General features: G+C 41.8%; 1 protein-coding gene across 5 annotated transcripts in view; it reads right to left on the bottom strand.

The window, feature by feature from the left end:
* Window positions 1-15,200, bottom strand: part of caskin2b (CASK interacting protein 2b) — a 125,266-nt gene that overhangs the window by 11,589 nt on the left and 98,477 nt on the right. For 3 of the 5 annotated variants that reach the window (XM_088599481.1, XM_088599482.1, XM_088599484.1), the window contains 6 exons: window positions 15,017-15,134; window positions 12,559-12,729; window positions 10,195-10,281; window positions 7,388-7,509; window positions 6,101-6,179; window positions 102-196 (listed from right to left, as the gene is read on the bottom strand). In XM_088599481.1, coding sequence (XP_088455607.1) covers window positions 102-196; window positions 6,101-6,179; window positions 7,388-7,509; window positions 10,195-10,281; window positions 12,559-12,729; window positions 15,017-15,134 — 672 coding nt within the window. The remainder of the gene's footprint in view (window positions 1-101; window positions 197-6,100; window positions 6,180-7,387; window positions 7,510-10,194; window positions 10,282-12,558; window positions 12,730-15,016; window positions 15,135-15,200) is intronic. The other 2 variants (XM_088599483.1, XM_088599485.1) reach the window with 2 other exon arrangements.

Genomic DNA, 15,200 nt, shown 5'->3' with positions numbered 1-15,200 from the left:
GTGTGGATGGCGTAAGCATAGTCTTCATGTAGACGTAGAGGCACACTTCGACAGTATATGAATGATAAGAAAAGGAAAAGTGCTTTGGCGCTGCTTCTCACCTTGCCCTCCAGGAGCTGCTCTGGCCGGATGAACTGGGACGAGAAGCTCTGCTCCCCGGACCGCAAGCTGTTCTGACTCTGCCGTCGCAACCCCCCTGAAATCACAGGACCCACAGTTCATTACAGGACGATCACTCCAAAGGACATCGAGCCAAAAGACATTAACTTTCTGGCAGATAACCCCAGAATGTCCAGATTCACTGCCAGTGAATTCACTACTTATCTCATTCAACCTGTGCCAATGCCACTTCGCAACCGAGGCTGACCGAAGACTCACAAAGTTCCTCGGATTTCAGAATCTTGCTGTGCCACTCGCAGTATGAGTGTTCTGTGCAGTGTTTCACCCCACCATGGTTTCCTAATGGATCTTGTTATGTGTCTCTCTAGGGTTCAAAATGTTTCTTTGAAGGATTACAAGAGGATTGTTCAATTCTCAGGAAATCCAAAGCTGTAAAGGGCACAAAACAATAGGAAGGCACGAAGGCACAGTGGTTAGCATTGTTGCATTGCTGCCTGAGTTCAATTCCTGTGGCGCTATCTGTGAGAAGTTTGCATGTTCTCCTCATGTTTTATTGTGTTATGGGGGTTTCCTCAAGGTTCCCCAGTTTCCTTCCACAGTCCAAAGGCATCCTGGTACGTTAACTGGCTTCTGGGAAAATTGGTCCTGGTGTGAGTGTTAATTGTGTGATTGGCAACCCGTCCAGGGTGTACTCTGCCTTGTGCCTGCTGCTTGCCAGACTGTGGCTGGCCTGCAACTCTGTGTTGAATAAAGCAGTTAGAAAATGGATGGATGGAAATAAAACAACATGAAAATAGTCAGCCTGAGCTTGGATGGATTGGAGCCTCAACAAAAACCTTCATTCAACCATCATATATTGCTCAGCTCTTAAACTTGGAGGAAGCAAAGGAGTTTGACCATTTAGTTAATCATGTGCTCGGATTGATTGACAATACTAGTTGTAGCACAATAACAGAGTCATCATTTCTGGTTTGTGCCCTCTTAGTACACTGAGTGGCAAGCTACAGTAGGTGCCTTCAACTACACTTTCCTTTATATATTCCCTTAAATGTTACTTGAATTTAAAGGCCAAAGACTGACAAGAGTTCTGTTTCATGACTATGGCTAACATCTGGTACAAGCATAATGAACAAACAGTCACTTCTGAGGTGCCTTCAGTCATGGGAAAGGTTGCAATGTTGACTTTCAAAACTCCCCTGGTTAGAGCCAGCATCTTGGATAAGATGCACATCCAGCACACTTTGTAGTAATGGATATTCGGTCCCTAACGACTGCAAGAGCATCTCACCTGAGGAACACAGGCCGGTTATACAGTCCTTCATCATACATTTGTCTTTAGCTTTCCCCTTAAGTGTTCAAAGAGTTTAAGGCTGTTGCACAGAGTAGTTGAACACGTTGAATGCAATATTTTAGATGAGGGAAAATGTATTTAATTTACTACTTATTGTAGGTATTGCAATAACTATTTTGTGTAACTGGTGCCTTGACTTACTGTAAGTTGGGTAAGTACAGGTAGGAAAGCCTTAGATTTTAATGAATTTAGTATCACAGTGTAACTATTCTTATAGGCACAATATTTTACATAGTATTTCCACCGAGGAAGATCCAGGGAATTGCCACATTCTGTTTGTGTGACTTTTGGTCTGTACTACAAATCAACAGGGGTTGATACAGGGGGTATAATACAGCTGACCAGGTATGCCTGGCCATACTGTAGACAGGACCTTTACAGCAACAACTGTGCAGTACTTTTATTTGTATATCTTCAATAAGATACAAATGTGTCTCCATAAACTGGACAGAGCTGTAATTAGTTTTCCCCATTTATGAAAAATGTCTTACAACAGAACAATTATGGTTGAAAACAGGAAAGTATTTAAATAGGTTTCATATGTGTGGTTAATTCAACTTTGCAAGAATAAAAGAGCAGAATATGCTTTATTCTGAAGGGAAACAAGATAGCTAGAAACAAAAGAATTGACCTCGGCCCTAACTTCAGAGGGGATGAAAGCTCTGTCAATTCCCGGGATAGCTACTCATTTAAAGTTTTAATGAATGTACATCTCTCTTCCCTCCCTCAATGGAAACGTTAATCATTTCACTTTGATTCTGTGTATAAAGCGATCCAGAAAACAGTAAGAGAGACCTGGTCCACAGGAATGTGCCGTAACTACCTGAGGCTGTGTTTTCCGTTGTAAACATGTCAGGTTTTCTGAACTTTCGCCATGGTAACAAATTGTCTCCACCTTCATAGGAAAACAACTTTGCAGACAGGAATGAGGAGCCCAAGGCACAGACTGTCAACACCAAACATGACTTTGTGTTCCTTCATCCACAATAACACAATCTGGCCATCCTGCACAGAGAAGCCCACAGACACAGACTGTTCTCACTTCTGAACGTCATAGACTGGCTAGGTTAATAGTTTGCAGGCTGTGTTGCGCATATCATGAAAAAATACAATAAGTATTTTGCACTGTAGCTCTGGAAAATAAGTTGAGGATATACAAACGATTGTACATTTCAATTTTTCAATTTGGACTTCGATACTGAATGGAATATAAATATTTTTGTCATTTTTCCCCTTAAATGCATCTATGAACTAGCTCTTGGTAAAGAGTTACTACAGTATATTACCACATCCTATACTAACATTTCCCTAAGATGCATGAATGTGGAATAATTAATATGGACCACAACATGGGAAAAAAATCTAAAAATGTTATCAGGAATCATGTGCAGCAGCAGAAACAAGAACCCTTTTTCATCAATTATGGGATGACGTCATCTTGAAGGCTCCCATAAAGACATTTGCTATCTTCTAGTAGTAGTATCTACTGCTTCCACCTTCCTCTCTTTCTTAAGGGAACCCTGTTGGTTCGGGTTCAGAATTTTCAGTATTTGCTCCTGTATTGATTCCTTTTAATAGGTTCTTCACTCTCAATGATGTCACATGGTGTCATCTCTTCTTTTAACCATGTCATCACTTCCTGATGCGACTGGTTTTACATACTACCACCTCCCTGACACTCTCAGGGTAGAAGGAAATTTTATGTTCAGTTTAAATATTTCCGCACTAAAACAATACCTTGTTTACACATATTGTAGGCAAACAGACGTACTGTAAACAAACGGACCTGTGCCACGTTCTGCAATGTGGGAAGAAATCAATGTGATAATGACAGACTGTTCTCAGAGATCGGTGGTATATGAACTTCGTTTTAGCCAAAAGATGACCCAAAAACAAAATGAACATTTCCAAAAGAGGGAAGTAGGGATCAGAGGGGAATGCTGTCTCTTCAGTGTCACAAGTGTTGAATCACAGTACAGTCAGCAAGGGAACTCATGATAAATACTGTAGGACAGTCTTTCAGGTACACTGTTTGTAACAGTTGTTCTCAATCCTGGTCATGGGTAACCCCTGCGTCTGCTGGTTTTTGAACCACCCCAAAACTTTAGCATGGGCTAATTAGGAGAGATAGTCTGATAGTGTTACTCCCACTGGTCTGTTCATCATCAATTGATCACCAGTTAAAAGCTGTTTAGCAGGAAATAAGGGAGCCAATTCTCAACTTGTAAGCTGAGGAGAGACTGTATAGAGTTCAGTGTGCTGGAAGTTTTTAAATTGATGCACTTTAATTAGGGGATTTTTTTAACCAAAGAGAGTGCAGAACACAAGTCTAAATTCACAAGCATATCAGTTACCGTAAACATAGCACTGGTGATTAAGGGCCTATTTGGAATAAAAACCAGCAGACACAGGGGTCCTCTCGGATTGAGAGCCACTGGATTACAGAAACGAAAGTTGCCAATTGCTATGTGGTGAAAGGAAAGTGTGTTAAATAACAACAAACGTGCAGATTATATCCTGAAAGCGCCATGCAGGATTTCACAAAACAAGTGCAACAATCAGGCAAAGTTAAATGAAGTCTAACAAGACCCCCTTAATGGGCAAAAGCTAGATTTAGTTAAATACATCTACTCACTGTACTTTCAGTAAACTGGTAAACTCATGAAGTTGAGGCTGAGCTGTTTTTTACCCTTTGTCATGATAACCATAACGAGAAACAGGACTGAAAACAAACAGCATCACAATCTGTATGCAGCAACAGACCTGCCTCTTAGTAGCTGACAGCTCATCACAATAAGAACAAAAACCTCTAAAAAACCTGAAGAAGCCATCTAGGGAAGAAATGGAAGGGACAGTAAAGAGTCTTACCATTCCTAAAAAATGCCACACGCATCCCGACTGCCCCAGTGATTAATATCCCAGCCTACAAATGACTTGGATGACTACAGTATACCTGGAAGACTTGTGCTCAGAACGGCACCCTCTCTCCTTCTCTGAAGTTGGGCTGGAAACCCGACACTGTATTTGTCTGAGCAGCCCAAAACAACTCTCCCACACAGCCCCGGCCTACGAGGTGGTCTTAAAGAGCCGACTTCACTGGACTTTCTTAAAGGGGTGGCATGAATTTCACATTTTTCTTTACTTTCCTGTTCATCAAGAAGTACTGTCATTCTAAAGTCTTAGCTCTTTGCAGTATAATTATTCCATGGCTGTCTAGCCGGTCAGATCTGATTTCATTGTGGTCTGTATTGTAGATATTAAGTGGTCTGAATACAATTGAATTGAATTTGTTTTAATGAGACAGGGTAAGAAACACTGCAGATTAAAAGGAAATTCTGCACCAAAAATAATCAAATCTAGTTGCAAGCAGCAGTTACTGGTGGCAAAATTGATATTGATGCATCTTTTTACTGTAACAATTTAGCATTTTACCTTCAAAAAGTCAAAGGCAATAAATAAGAACCTTTTCATGATAAATGAAAAGGCATCGCATCCTGGCAAAATTTCCCATTGGCTCTTATCAATCATGGACTCCTAATAATCCCCATCTATGAATTGTCTTCTTTACTCTGCTCTCTTCCCCACTTATAGCTGATGTGTGCTGAGCGCTCTGATGCACTATGGCTGCCGTCACATCATCCAGGTGGGGCTGCACACTGCTGGTGGTGGAGGGGAGTCCCCATTACCTGTAAAGCACTTTGAGTGGAGTGTCCAGAATAGCGCAATTTAAGTGTAAGAAATTATTATTATTATTATTATTATTATTATTATTAAACATATGATTCCCTATAGGTGTTCTATTATAACCATATATTCCTATCTCTGGTCTATAAAGAATTACAAGAAGAGTTTTTCAAGGGCTGTTTTGCTAAAGCACATAAGGGTTCCTAAGTGTGTTTCACAGTAACCTTTATCCTGTCTTTTTATGGAGTTTAAGCTCATTTTTCACAAGTACGGGTGACAGGCTTTATACAGTATGGCTGCAAAACCACATGACCAATCAGCTGCTGCTGTGGACTACAATCCTTACAAACTACTATCCACATCACATTACTTTCAATAACTGCTTATCCAGTTCAGGGTCAAGGTGGCCTGGGAAGCACTGGGCACAGTGCAGGATACACCCTCAACTGGACACTAGTCCATTGCAGAGCACACAGAGACAAACACACACACCACACACACACACTCTGACAACAGGGCCAATTTTCCTAGAAGCCAATTAGACTACTAATCCTATTAATAAATCTGCAATATTCTATTAAAGATGTATGTCACAACAAATGCAAAGATATGTATATTATACACACTTGGAATTCCATTGGCTTATGATGGTTTTAATTTGGAATAATTTGAGAGAAAACCTGTTTTACATTTTATTTTGTTCCAATCTGCCAAGAACAATCAGAAAACAAATGCCCACAATGAGCCAATAATTTATGTTTCTGGATTTAGGATGAATGGTAACATTCATTCTCACTCTCCAGAGGCGAGAGTGCACAGCAGACTTTTTTAAATTCAGGACAATATTGGACAGTCCCGGTGAGTTTTTCTCTTGGCTGCTGACTATTCACAGAAAAAAAAGCCTTTTTATGCATACCTGTATTTAAAAAAAAAAGGATTGCTTACCTGATGGCTGCTCCCCCTGTTTTGCCATGTCAGAACCAGCACTGATTTGTTGCACTTGGTCTCCAACAGAGGGCGCTGGCTGCATTGAAAAATAGTTGTTTAGAACAGCAGGGATAAACCTTCAGCTTTCCATCTTGATGTTTGCTATCAGCAACCAATAAAATGTCATGTTTTCTGTCTGAAATAGTACAAATGATAATTCTGAAATTAATTTCAAAACTTTAAAAATGAACTAATCTTTATTACAATATAAGTGCCGGTGAAACAATACCGTGACCTTTGGCTATGTGCTGGAAAGTAACTATTTTTGATCACAGCAAATGTGGACTGAGAGCTTTATAGGAAATCACTCCACGGGCACTAATTTCACAAGCCAGTTAGCACTCAATGGGGATCAGTGACATTACACTACAGCTATACCCTTAAATATTGAGCAGAAGTCACTTATAAATAAAGGCGGTCATAAACCAGTTTATGCACACTAACAGAGCAGATGCAGCATCTGCCTTCAAGCTGCCCCATTCAAAGAGCCCCTAGTTTTAATGGTGTAGGGACTCACTAAAGCTTTATAGCCTGTTAGCTGATCTAATCACTTCCATTTATCAGGGAGAGACAGCTGGGTGCTGGAGGAATCATGGACACCAGATAACCGCATTACAATGAAAGGGAAACTGGCATCTTTATAATCAAGGTCAAATAGAAACATTTAAAATGCTACTCCCACTGGTTTTTGAAGAGATGGCTTCCTAAACATCGCTCAGAAGCACATAACAACATCCCGGACGCTAAAGACTGACGAGAGGACCTGATACAAGCATTCACAATCCTCAAAGGTACTGACAGTCAACGCAGCAGGAAGAACAGTGACACAGAAATCGGAGGACAGATGCAGAAATTACACTGAAGTACATTTAAAATTGAAAACAGGAAGCACTTCTTTACCCGAAAGAATAAGTCCAAAAGACAGCTGGATGAGATCCTTGGATCAATTTTGTACTAACCACCAAACAGACTAGAGGAGCCAAATGGCATCCTCCTGCTTGTTTTTATTTTTATGGAACCACCCCCAAAACAAGGGAAATCATCAGTACATCACCGATTCAGTCTAGTGACCTGGCTGTTTGAGTGCAATTAACATGAGCGATAAGCCACTAGGCCTGCACTGTGCTCCGATGCTCTCGTTTAAAGCACCAAAATAGACACTATGAGGATGAACTATTCCCTATCAGTGAAACTATGACGATGAACTATTCCCTTAGTCTCCAGCATTCGATGGTGCTCCCTCACCTTGGCACCATCCGTGAGGCCCCCAGGCGCCTGGCCGTTGTTGCTGTCCGTGCTCTGCCCGCTGCCCGCGCTCCGGGTACTGCCCACGCTGCCTGTGCTGCCCACGCTGTTCCGGTCTCCGGCTAACAGGTAGAGGAAAGAGGAGAAGGCTGAGACACATGCTGGCCAGGCCGGGCTCCCTCACAAGCACTGCGAGGGATTCGGTCAACATGCCTCGAAGCCGGAACAACGCTTAAATAATATCCAGCCACAGCTTGCAGGACAGAAAATGCACTTCACCACGCATACTTCAACCACCAGCTTCAGAAACAGTTATGTAAACCTAATAGCCATTGACTGCTGAAAGTTGTATTTTATATTTTGTAAATTGCATATTGTTTTCAATACTGTACTGTATGTTGTAGTGCATTGTATACCACATACTACAAAGACACTGTCTTTTTGCACCACTCGATCACCGTTTTTATGGAGTGTTGTCTTCACCTGTCTGTACACTGAGTGAACAAGCACGGATAGGAATTCCAATGTACTTGTACCTTGAACTGAACTTCACTTCCAATGGGCCATTTGCCCTGTGACAAGTCTAAGGCCAAACCGTGATCTCTGTAAACCAGGTGGATCAAAGTTACCCTGACACCTTTAAGCAGCTGGCAGGCAAGCCCAGCCCCACAATGGCCAGGACACATAGCTTCCCTTACGCCTTATAAAAATGATGCTGCTTTTTCAAGAGGAGTCAAGGAAGCAGCATTGTGGACTGAAAGTAGCAGCCAAAAACTTTCAAAGCCTTTTTGATGTTTTGGCGTTTTTACTTATTGCATTTCTTTGTGGATTTTTCAGTTACTCGGAGGAGAGCACAACCTGACCTCATCCTCAGTGTGTGGGAGCACTGCTCCCAACAGCCCTAGGAAGCTCAATCAGAGAACAAATGACCTTGATTTGTCTGCAAAATAATTCTGCTTTTTTGCTAGCAGTTTAATCTTTCCTAGAAGGCCAGGAGTCACTTCTTCCAGAGAGACACAGAAGACTTTCTCTGAGTAAGTATTGCTGTCTTGGATAAGCAGCTCTGCCCAACTTATACTGCCTAATGTGTGTTAAATGCAATGCAAAAAAGCAGTTTCTCACCCTCATTAAGTGAACTCACCAACCAAACAGGTTTTTAAATATTTAGCAAAGTTCTGAAACTCTTATCATTTTTGTTAAATGGTGTAGCACAAACAGACTGGGTGGCTCAGATGATTTGAGAACAGTACTGATATGACTGTGAGTTTGGGTCTGACTTTTCCCCAGTAATCTAAAGTGGGTCTGGATACACTAATTAATATTTAAGATTTAATTAAATTGTTTTAAAGGAGAGAAGACTACAGCAACTGATTATAAAAGAACTTCATTAAACACCCACCTGGGCTATTAACAGATTCCCATAATTGTGGAGTTGGGAAGTAAAATTATTCAGAGCCAGTAGGCAACTTTAATATAAGTAACTATGAGTCAGCTAATTAATAAGGTACGGTATTGAATTAAAGTCTTACGAGGAAACAGTATGAAATAATAAGGGTCACCTAAACTGGACTACAGGAAGTATTAAGCTAACAGTAACAATAAGCATGGGAGCATATTGATTATAGTATAGTCATATTATAGATTCTGTGACTGTTATGCTTAATTAGTTTTTCTTGAACACAGTAATGAAATCTGACCACAATCTGGCAAACTTCATTTTATCTGTCACAACACCTCTATGTATCTGACCTGTGATAACCAACCCAAATTCTGCCCAAACAACAGCTTTCATCTTCTTTATTCTGTCATTTCCTTCTGTACATCCTCAATCCTTAGTATGATTCAGTATGGAGTTCAACATTGCTTTTTGGTCTGTTTGCTTTAGAATGCCAAGGCACACTATTATTAAATACACAGAGAAAAGTACATTTATAAACACCAGGTGCTAGCCGACCACACCCTTATCTTGAGTGTTAAATCAGCATATTGGCACTCTTTTGTGAAGACAGTACTTCATTAGTGGTTTACTATTGGCCTTAACATGTTGATCAGCCAATCATGTAGATGCACCAGTCCCCTACACCAATACTGTGATCTCCTGTGTCTCCAAGGAGCAGTATAATACCAGGAACATTCTACAGCTTCGCTCCATGGGAGAGAGTGATGTATAGGAAATTGGGGGATAGAGGAGGGGACTACCACAGGAAAGGAGGGTACAGCAGCAGGCGGGGTAATAACAGCCAGGCTGGGACACTTTAGCGCAGGGGGCACCTGAATCTTTCATCCCAGGAAACTCTGAGAAACTGAGAACTTGCCGCTTGCTTATGTACAGTATAAAACAATCCGTATGTACAGTACTGTATAAACAGCTTCCACTAAACTACTGAGACTATAATCAGCATGTGGACATTTTTATTTTCTCCCACAGTTATGAGGCTCCAGAACACAGTACACTTTGCTGTTTTAACATGACAGAAAGTTAGTTTTAGGTTACTTCGATGACCTATTTCCTATTTAATGAAGTAAATATCTCATGCAAATATAAGTACAGTTAAAGTGAGCGAGAGTGAGTAATGACTTATTGGGTCTCTAACAGGCCTTAGCATGCTGATGAACAGTGGTGCTAAGAGGCAGATCACACTCAGAATATCCTGGGATCTGGGAGCTGGGTGGTACCCGTCAGGAAGCTGAGGTGTCAGGGAGATGCAATTCAGGCAGATCTACCTACCCTGGGGGTGATTTGCACGGCAGCCATGGAAATGGGGGCAGGTAGGGGTGGGGTTGAAGGGCACTGGGAAGTGTCTTACCAATGACTGAGCTCCTCAGGACCCAGACGTCCTCACTGGGACTGGCTGGCTCAGAGAGGAGGAAACTGGGGCTGTCAGGTGGTGTACCTATTGAACACAAAGACTTCATAGACGATGGGCATGGCTGGGGAGGAGGGAGGGGACACAGGGGGCTCAAAAGCGCATGTCCCATGTGGCCACATGCTTTCCTCCTGCACAAAAAAGGGGGGGCGATGTATTAACCCCTTTCTCCAGTTAAGAATACCAGGTTGCAGGTGTGTCAGTGTGTAAATGGTCTTGCTAGAAACCCAAACATTTCCTTCTCCTGCTTTAATAAAGGTGTTCTGTTTATTTATTTTCTCCTGGACAGCCTGCAGATAAAACTGAGATTTTGAAATCATAAGATGCTTAAGTGCACCATCTTCTAGACACTTTCAGATGGCTATACTGTAAGTCTTTTCTACTTTTGGATGGCTATAGGTTTCTGCACATGGGCAAGCTGCAATAACGGATGTCTGTGTCAGCTCCCTTTTGTGCAAGGTATTTTATTATTGTTTTATAATCCTGCATCAAGGATCCTCCAAAATGTGGTCCTGGAGCAACAGATTCATGAATCCTTTTACTACTCTACTAAAACCCTGGGAAGTGTGCCACTGTACAGTGCTTGAAAACATGATTAGTGAACAATGTAAAGAACAGAAGCTTTGCAGTAATATAGGACTGGATGCAAGTCTCCTGCTGAAGTCTGCATTCTCCCAAGGACACCCACAGGGTCTTTGAAGCCCAACCCATAGCTCAAGTATGCTGTATTGTGATATGATCAAGGTCTACTTCATTTAACCCACACATGAAAGTCTGAATTAGTGATGACCAGGAGTGTAAGGCTGGGCAAACAGATGATTGATTGTTTGTTATAAATCATTAAATACAGTTAGTGAAAGGAGATCAAAGAACAGGGTTGAGTGGTGATGGCACAGATTGCGACAATGATGACAACAGGTACTCCCAAATCCCAAGATGTTATTGATGAGGGTATAGGTAGTTTAAAGATGTGATTACTAATGACATAGTCTGCATCACATACATAGAGGACTCTCCTGTCACAGTGCCTTGGCTCTACTCATGCTGTAGGAAAAGCATCTGAGCAATTAGTCTTCATGATTGGATGACAAACCAATCAGACCTAAGACACTCAATCTGAGCATCTGTGATTATCTCAAAAGCAGTCTGTCAGAGAGCGAGTACTCAAATCTCAGAACTCAAGAGTTGAAAACTACAAAAAAGAGCTGTATATACAGTACTTCTTAATAATAGCTCAGAATATTGCATCCATTAGATTTACTATCATAATAAACACTATGCCTTTATCATCACTCATATGAATTGTCTTTCACATTTACAGTTTATTAAATGTCCATAGTTATTAAGGTTATCTCAAGCACAAAATATATGCTGGTATAATAATACATTTACCTTCTGTTTAGCTGTATTGTGACTATAGCTATTACTTATACCCACGAAGCAGCCAAGATCAATAAGATCGGCAGCAGATGAGATTAAGCAGCCATTTACACTTAAGCAGTAGAAGATTTCTGTGACCCAGTTCCACAGACACTAATGGAGCACACACTGACAGAAGATGGCACACAAAATCACAGACAGCTTTTCGAGTCTTTTCCTTGCAACTCTGAGTGGAGACATAAAAACATGACATGGGCCACATAGCTGCAGAAGGATAAAGGCAATAAAGCTGCTGGAATTTTTACTGCTTCTGAGCTGTAGATGCAATCATGATTGCAGCCTGACCTCAAAGGGGGAAAGATAAGAGATGTTTGGGCTTCAATCAAACCCTGGAGATCTGTACTCTGCTTCCCAAGGGAGGTCAAGGAACAGATTCAAAAGGGGAGGACTGTCATCCTTACAGAAGGACCAGGATATAACCTGGTTTGGAGTTCTCAAGGTCTAGCTCACACTAACTCAGTCCTTACAGGCTGTACAATGCGAAATGCTGCAGTCCTCATATCACTAGACTGCTGAATTTGCCTCAGTCGCTGCACTGACACAGAACTCAAAGGAACTGAAGTACAGAGGCCTAAAAGAAAAGCTAAGTGAACACAGAGCGGACAATCTTGTGAGTTTCTGTGTGTAAAATATGTAAATAACTTCGCAGACACTGAGTATTTTGTACACATACCATACTTCATGTCTGTCCAAAACCAGAAGACACTGGTAAAAATAAAGTTTGACGATGCTGAGAAATCTTCAAAGGGAATATCCTTCAAACTCTGCCAAAAGCACTTCTTCTTCACACTCAAGGTGTCTAGAAATCAAGAGTGTCATTCTGCACGTCTTTTCTGTGGGTCTCCCTGTCAGCTCCTGGCCTACCTGTGCTGTCATCCAGGCCGCCAGTGCGAGTGAAGGCCAGGTGAGGGGGGGCTGTGTACAGCGTGTAGGAGTCGTCAGTCTGAGGGGAGGTCAGGCTGGCAGGGGGGGGTCTGGAGAGGAACTGCTGGCGATGGGTGGGCAGGGAGGAGTGGCGGGACAGGGTGCCCCCCGCTGGAGGAAGAAGGAAAAACAGATCAGTGGGAAGCAGGTGTTCAGGAAATGGTGGATCAGAAAATATGCAGGAGGGGGACTTGCTAAAGAAATGCAAACTAATTTGTATTCTTCTATGTATGAGATTGCCAGCCCTTTCCATTAGTTTGGAACCACCAACTTTCAACTGACTCAGCTCATTGCAACGGCCAGATATTTTCCTCACTGCAAGCCCTACTGAACCTACAGCAGCTAATAATAGAATTAAAAGGAGAACCAACACAGCTCTCACTGACAACACTCCAAGTTCATAGACACATGGCACACTGCAGACATCAAAGTTCAGCAGGATACAATGGCCACGTTATCAGTAATGGTGGTACTCAGCCCAGTGTGCTGCTGCTGCTACTGCTTAGGCAATCTCAATCAGTAGGCTTAGGATATGGCCAGGATTTGAACCCGTGATGAGCTGACTATGAGAGTCAACCTGGGTTATAAGTGAGCAACTTTACTAGGTAAGACACTCAGGAGACCACCAATGAACAATAATCAATTAAATGTCACCTCTGATGTTAATCTTGCCATTCAAAGTGATATTTCATTTACAGTCTGAACAGATTGTTGGCTGCCTGCTGGACTGCTTATTCACCAAATCACAAGATGTGCATTTTTCTTCAGGGCTTATCGTGTTCAGTTTTCATTTACATCCAGTCTATATGCCTCCACAGTTGTTAGTGAAATTCACTGCATTAAAGAAGAACTTTAACTCTTCATTGTCACATGAGCTGAATACACAGGTGTTGGGCAAGCTACAGAGGTCACCCTGGGAGCTGGGCAACCACTAGTGAGAGAAAACTAGTGAGAGGAAATGGAAGTAGATGTTATATTGATTGTATATGCTTTGGCAACACTGTAATTTACCAGTCATGTCAATAAAGCTGTATGAATTTGAAAACACTGAGGCACAGCAGCTTCCCAATTCAAACTGATAAAGTCAGAAATGAAAACAGCAAGCAGCAACTGGGCTGCAAAACCAGGCAATTTCATAAGTTATTCAGCTTACCAGTTCTGTGTATTAGAACTCATTCATTTCTGTCAGTGAACATGCATTAACCTTGTTCTAGACTGACTGTGAGAAATCACATTATCATCTAAGGAGATTTAGATGGGGGCACAATGGATAGAAATATTTCTCTTGCTAATAACAGAACAAGAAAATGAAAAGCACAGAGTCATCTTCAGCCCGGCTTTTGGAAAACGTTTCTAAGAGCAGTCAGAGATGCACCACCACTGAATTGTTTCAAACACACATCTGTGAGATATTTTAATACTCATGTAAGCCATTTGATGGGTTTTCTGCTTTCCAAAGCCGTTGTAAAGTATTGCCAGAGGCCTCTTAGCTTTATGGCTACAGGAAATTGCTGCTGTCAATGTTACGACATGTCCCATGACACCAAAAATGATTTGTCTGCTTTTGTGTGTTACTAAAACGGGAAAATATATGGTCCTTTTTAAAGGAAAAAGAACAGGGTGGTGCATTTTCTTAAGCCTCCCAGTGGAGTGAGTTTTATAAGTGATCTTAGTTCCTGACAGCTCCTGTCTCGGCCCTGCTAATCTTATTAGTGCATGAGGGGTGGCGGACTCTCTCTCTATGGAGGGAGCTGTTTATGCATTATGACTCTTGTCCTTACTTTAAAAATCTTATTCCTCTTTGAACAGCTCACAGCCCCTGTCAACACATGGTTATCAGAACCACATTTTATGTTTCTTTTTTCTCACAATAAGTCCCATATCTCTTCTTTGTGGCTGCTCACTGCTCATTGATCTGTTGACACTGTTGTTATTCATGCAAACAAACCATAGCAGTTTCAGAAATGATCTCTAAGCTAAAAGAAAGAAAGGAATAGAGGAATCAGTGTTGCAAAGGTGCTCCTCCACTGGACCAAACAAGGTTTTGCAACAACAATATGACTATATGAAAGGTCTTACTGTCACCATACAGTAACTGATTTTAAATTATTATTACTTTCTTCTCAGTTTCCTTGTTTCCTTCACTGTTTTGTTTTGGCAAATATGGTTTTGCGATATTTTTGAAACACACAGAAGCAGACTTCCACCTTTTCACTGATTACATTTCAGACGGGTAGATGTTATTGTACCGAATGGCAACAATGACGTTAACTAGAGGTGGAGATGCCTCCAGATAGAGATGGAGAGCTGTAAAAAAAACTGAACATGTCCCAGCCCTGATGGCTTTTATCCTCTGCGGGGAAGGGCTCCCCCTGCGGGATACGTGGGGACCGCTGACCTGATCTCCGGCTGATGACCTCCACAATGGAGGGGGGGAAGTAGCCCACGCGGTCAGTGCCCCTTGGGCTGTCATGAATGTGCCCCTTCCAGCGCCCATCCATGTGCTGCTCCAGAACCTGCAGGCAGGAAAGCACAGAGCACTAAGGGTTAGGACAGGCCATCTCTGCCAACAGGCATTACCA

Source organism: Lepisosteus platostomus, chromosome 11 (genome assembly GCF_059453375.1).
Source record: "Lepisosteus platostomus isolate fLepPlt1 chromosome 11, fLepPlt1.hap1, whole genome shotgun sequence".
In the NCBI taxonomy this organism is placed as follows: domain Eukaryota; kingdom Metazoa; phylum Chordata; class Actinopteri; order Semionotiformes; family Lepisosteidae; genus Lepisosteus; species Lepisosteus platostomus.
This window is presented reverse-complemented; position numbering and strand designations above follow the sequence as displayed.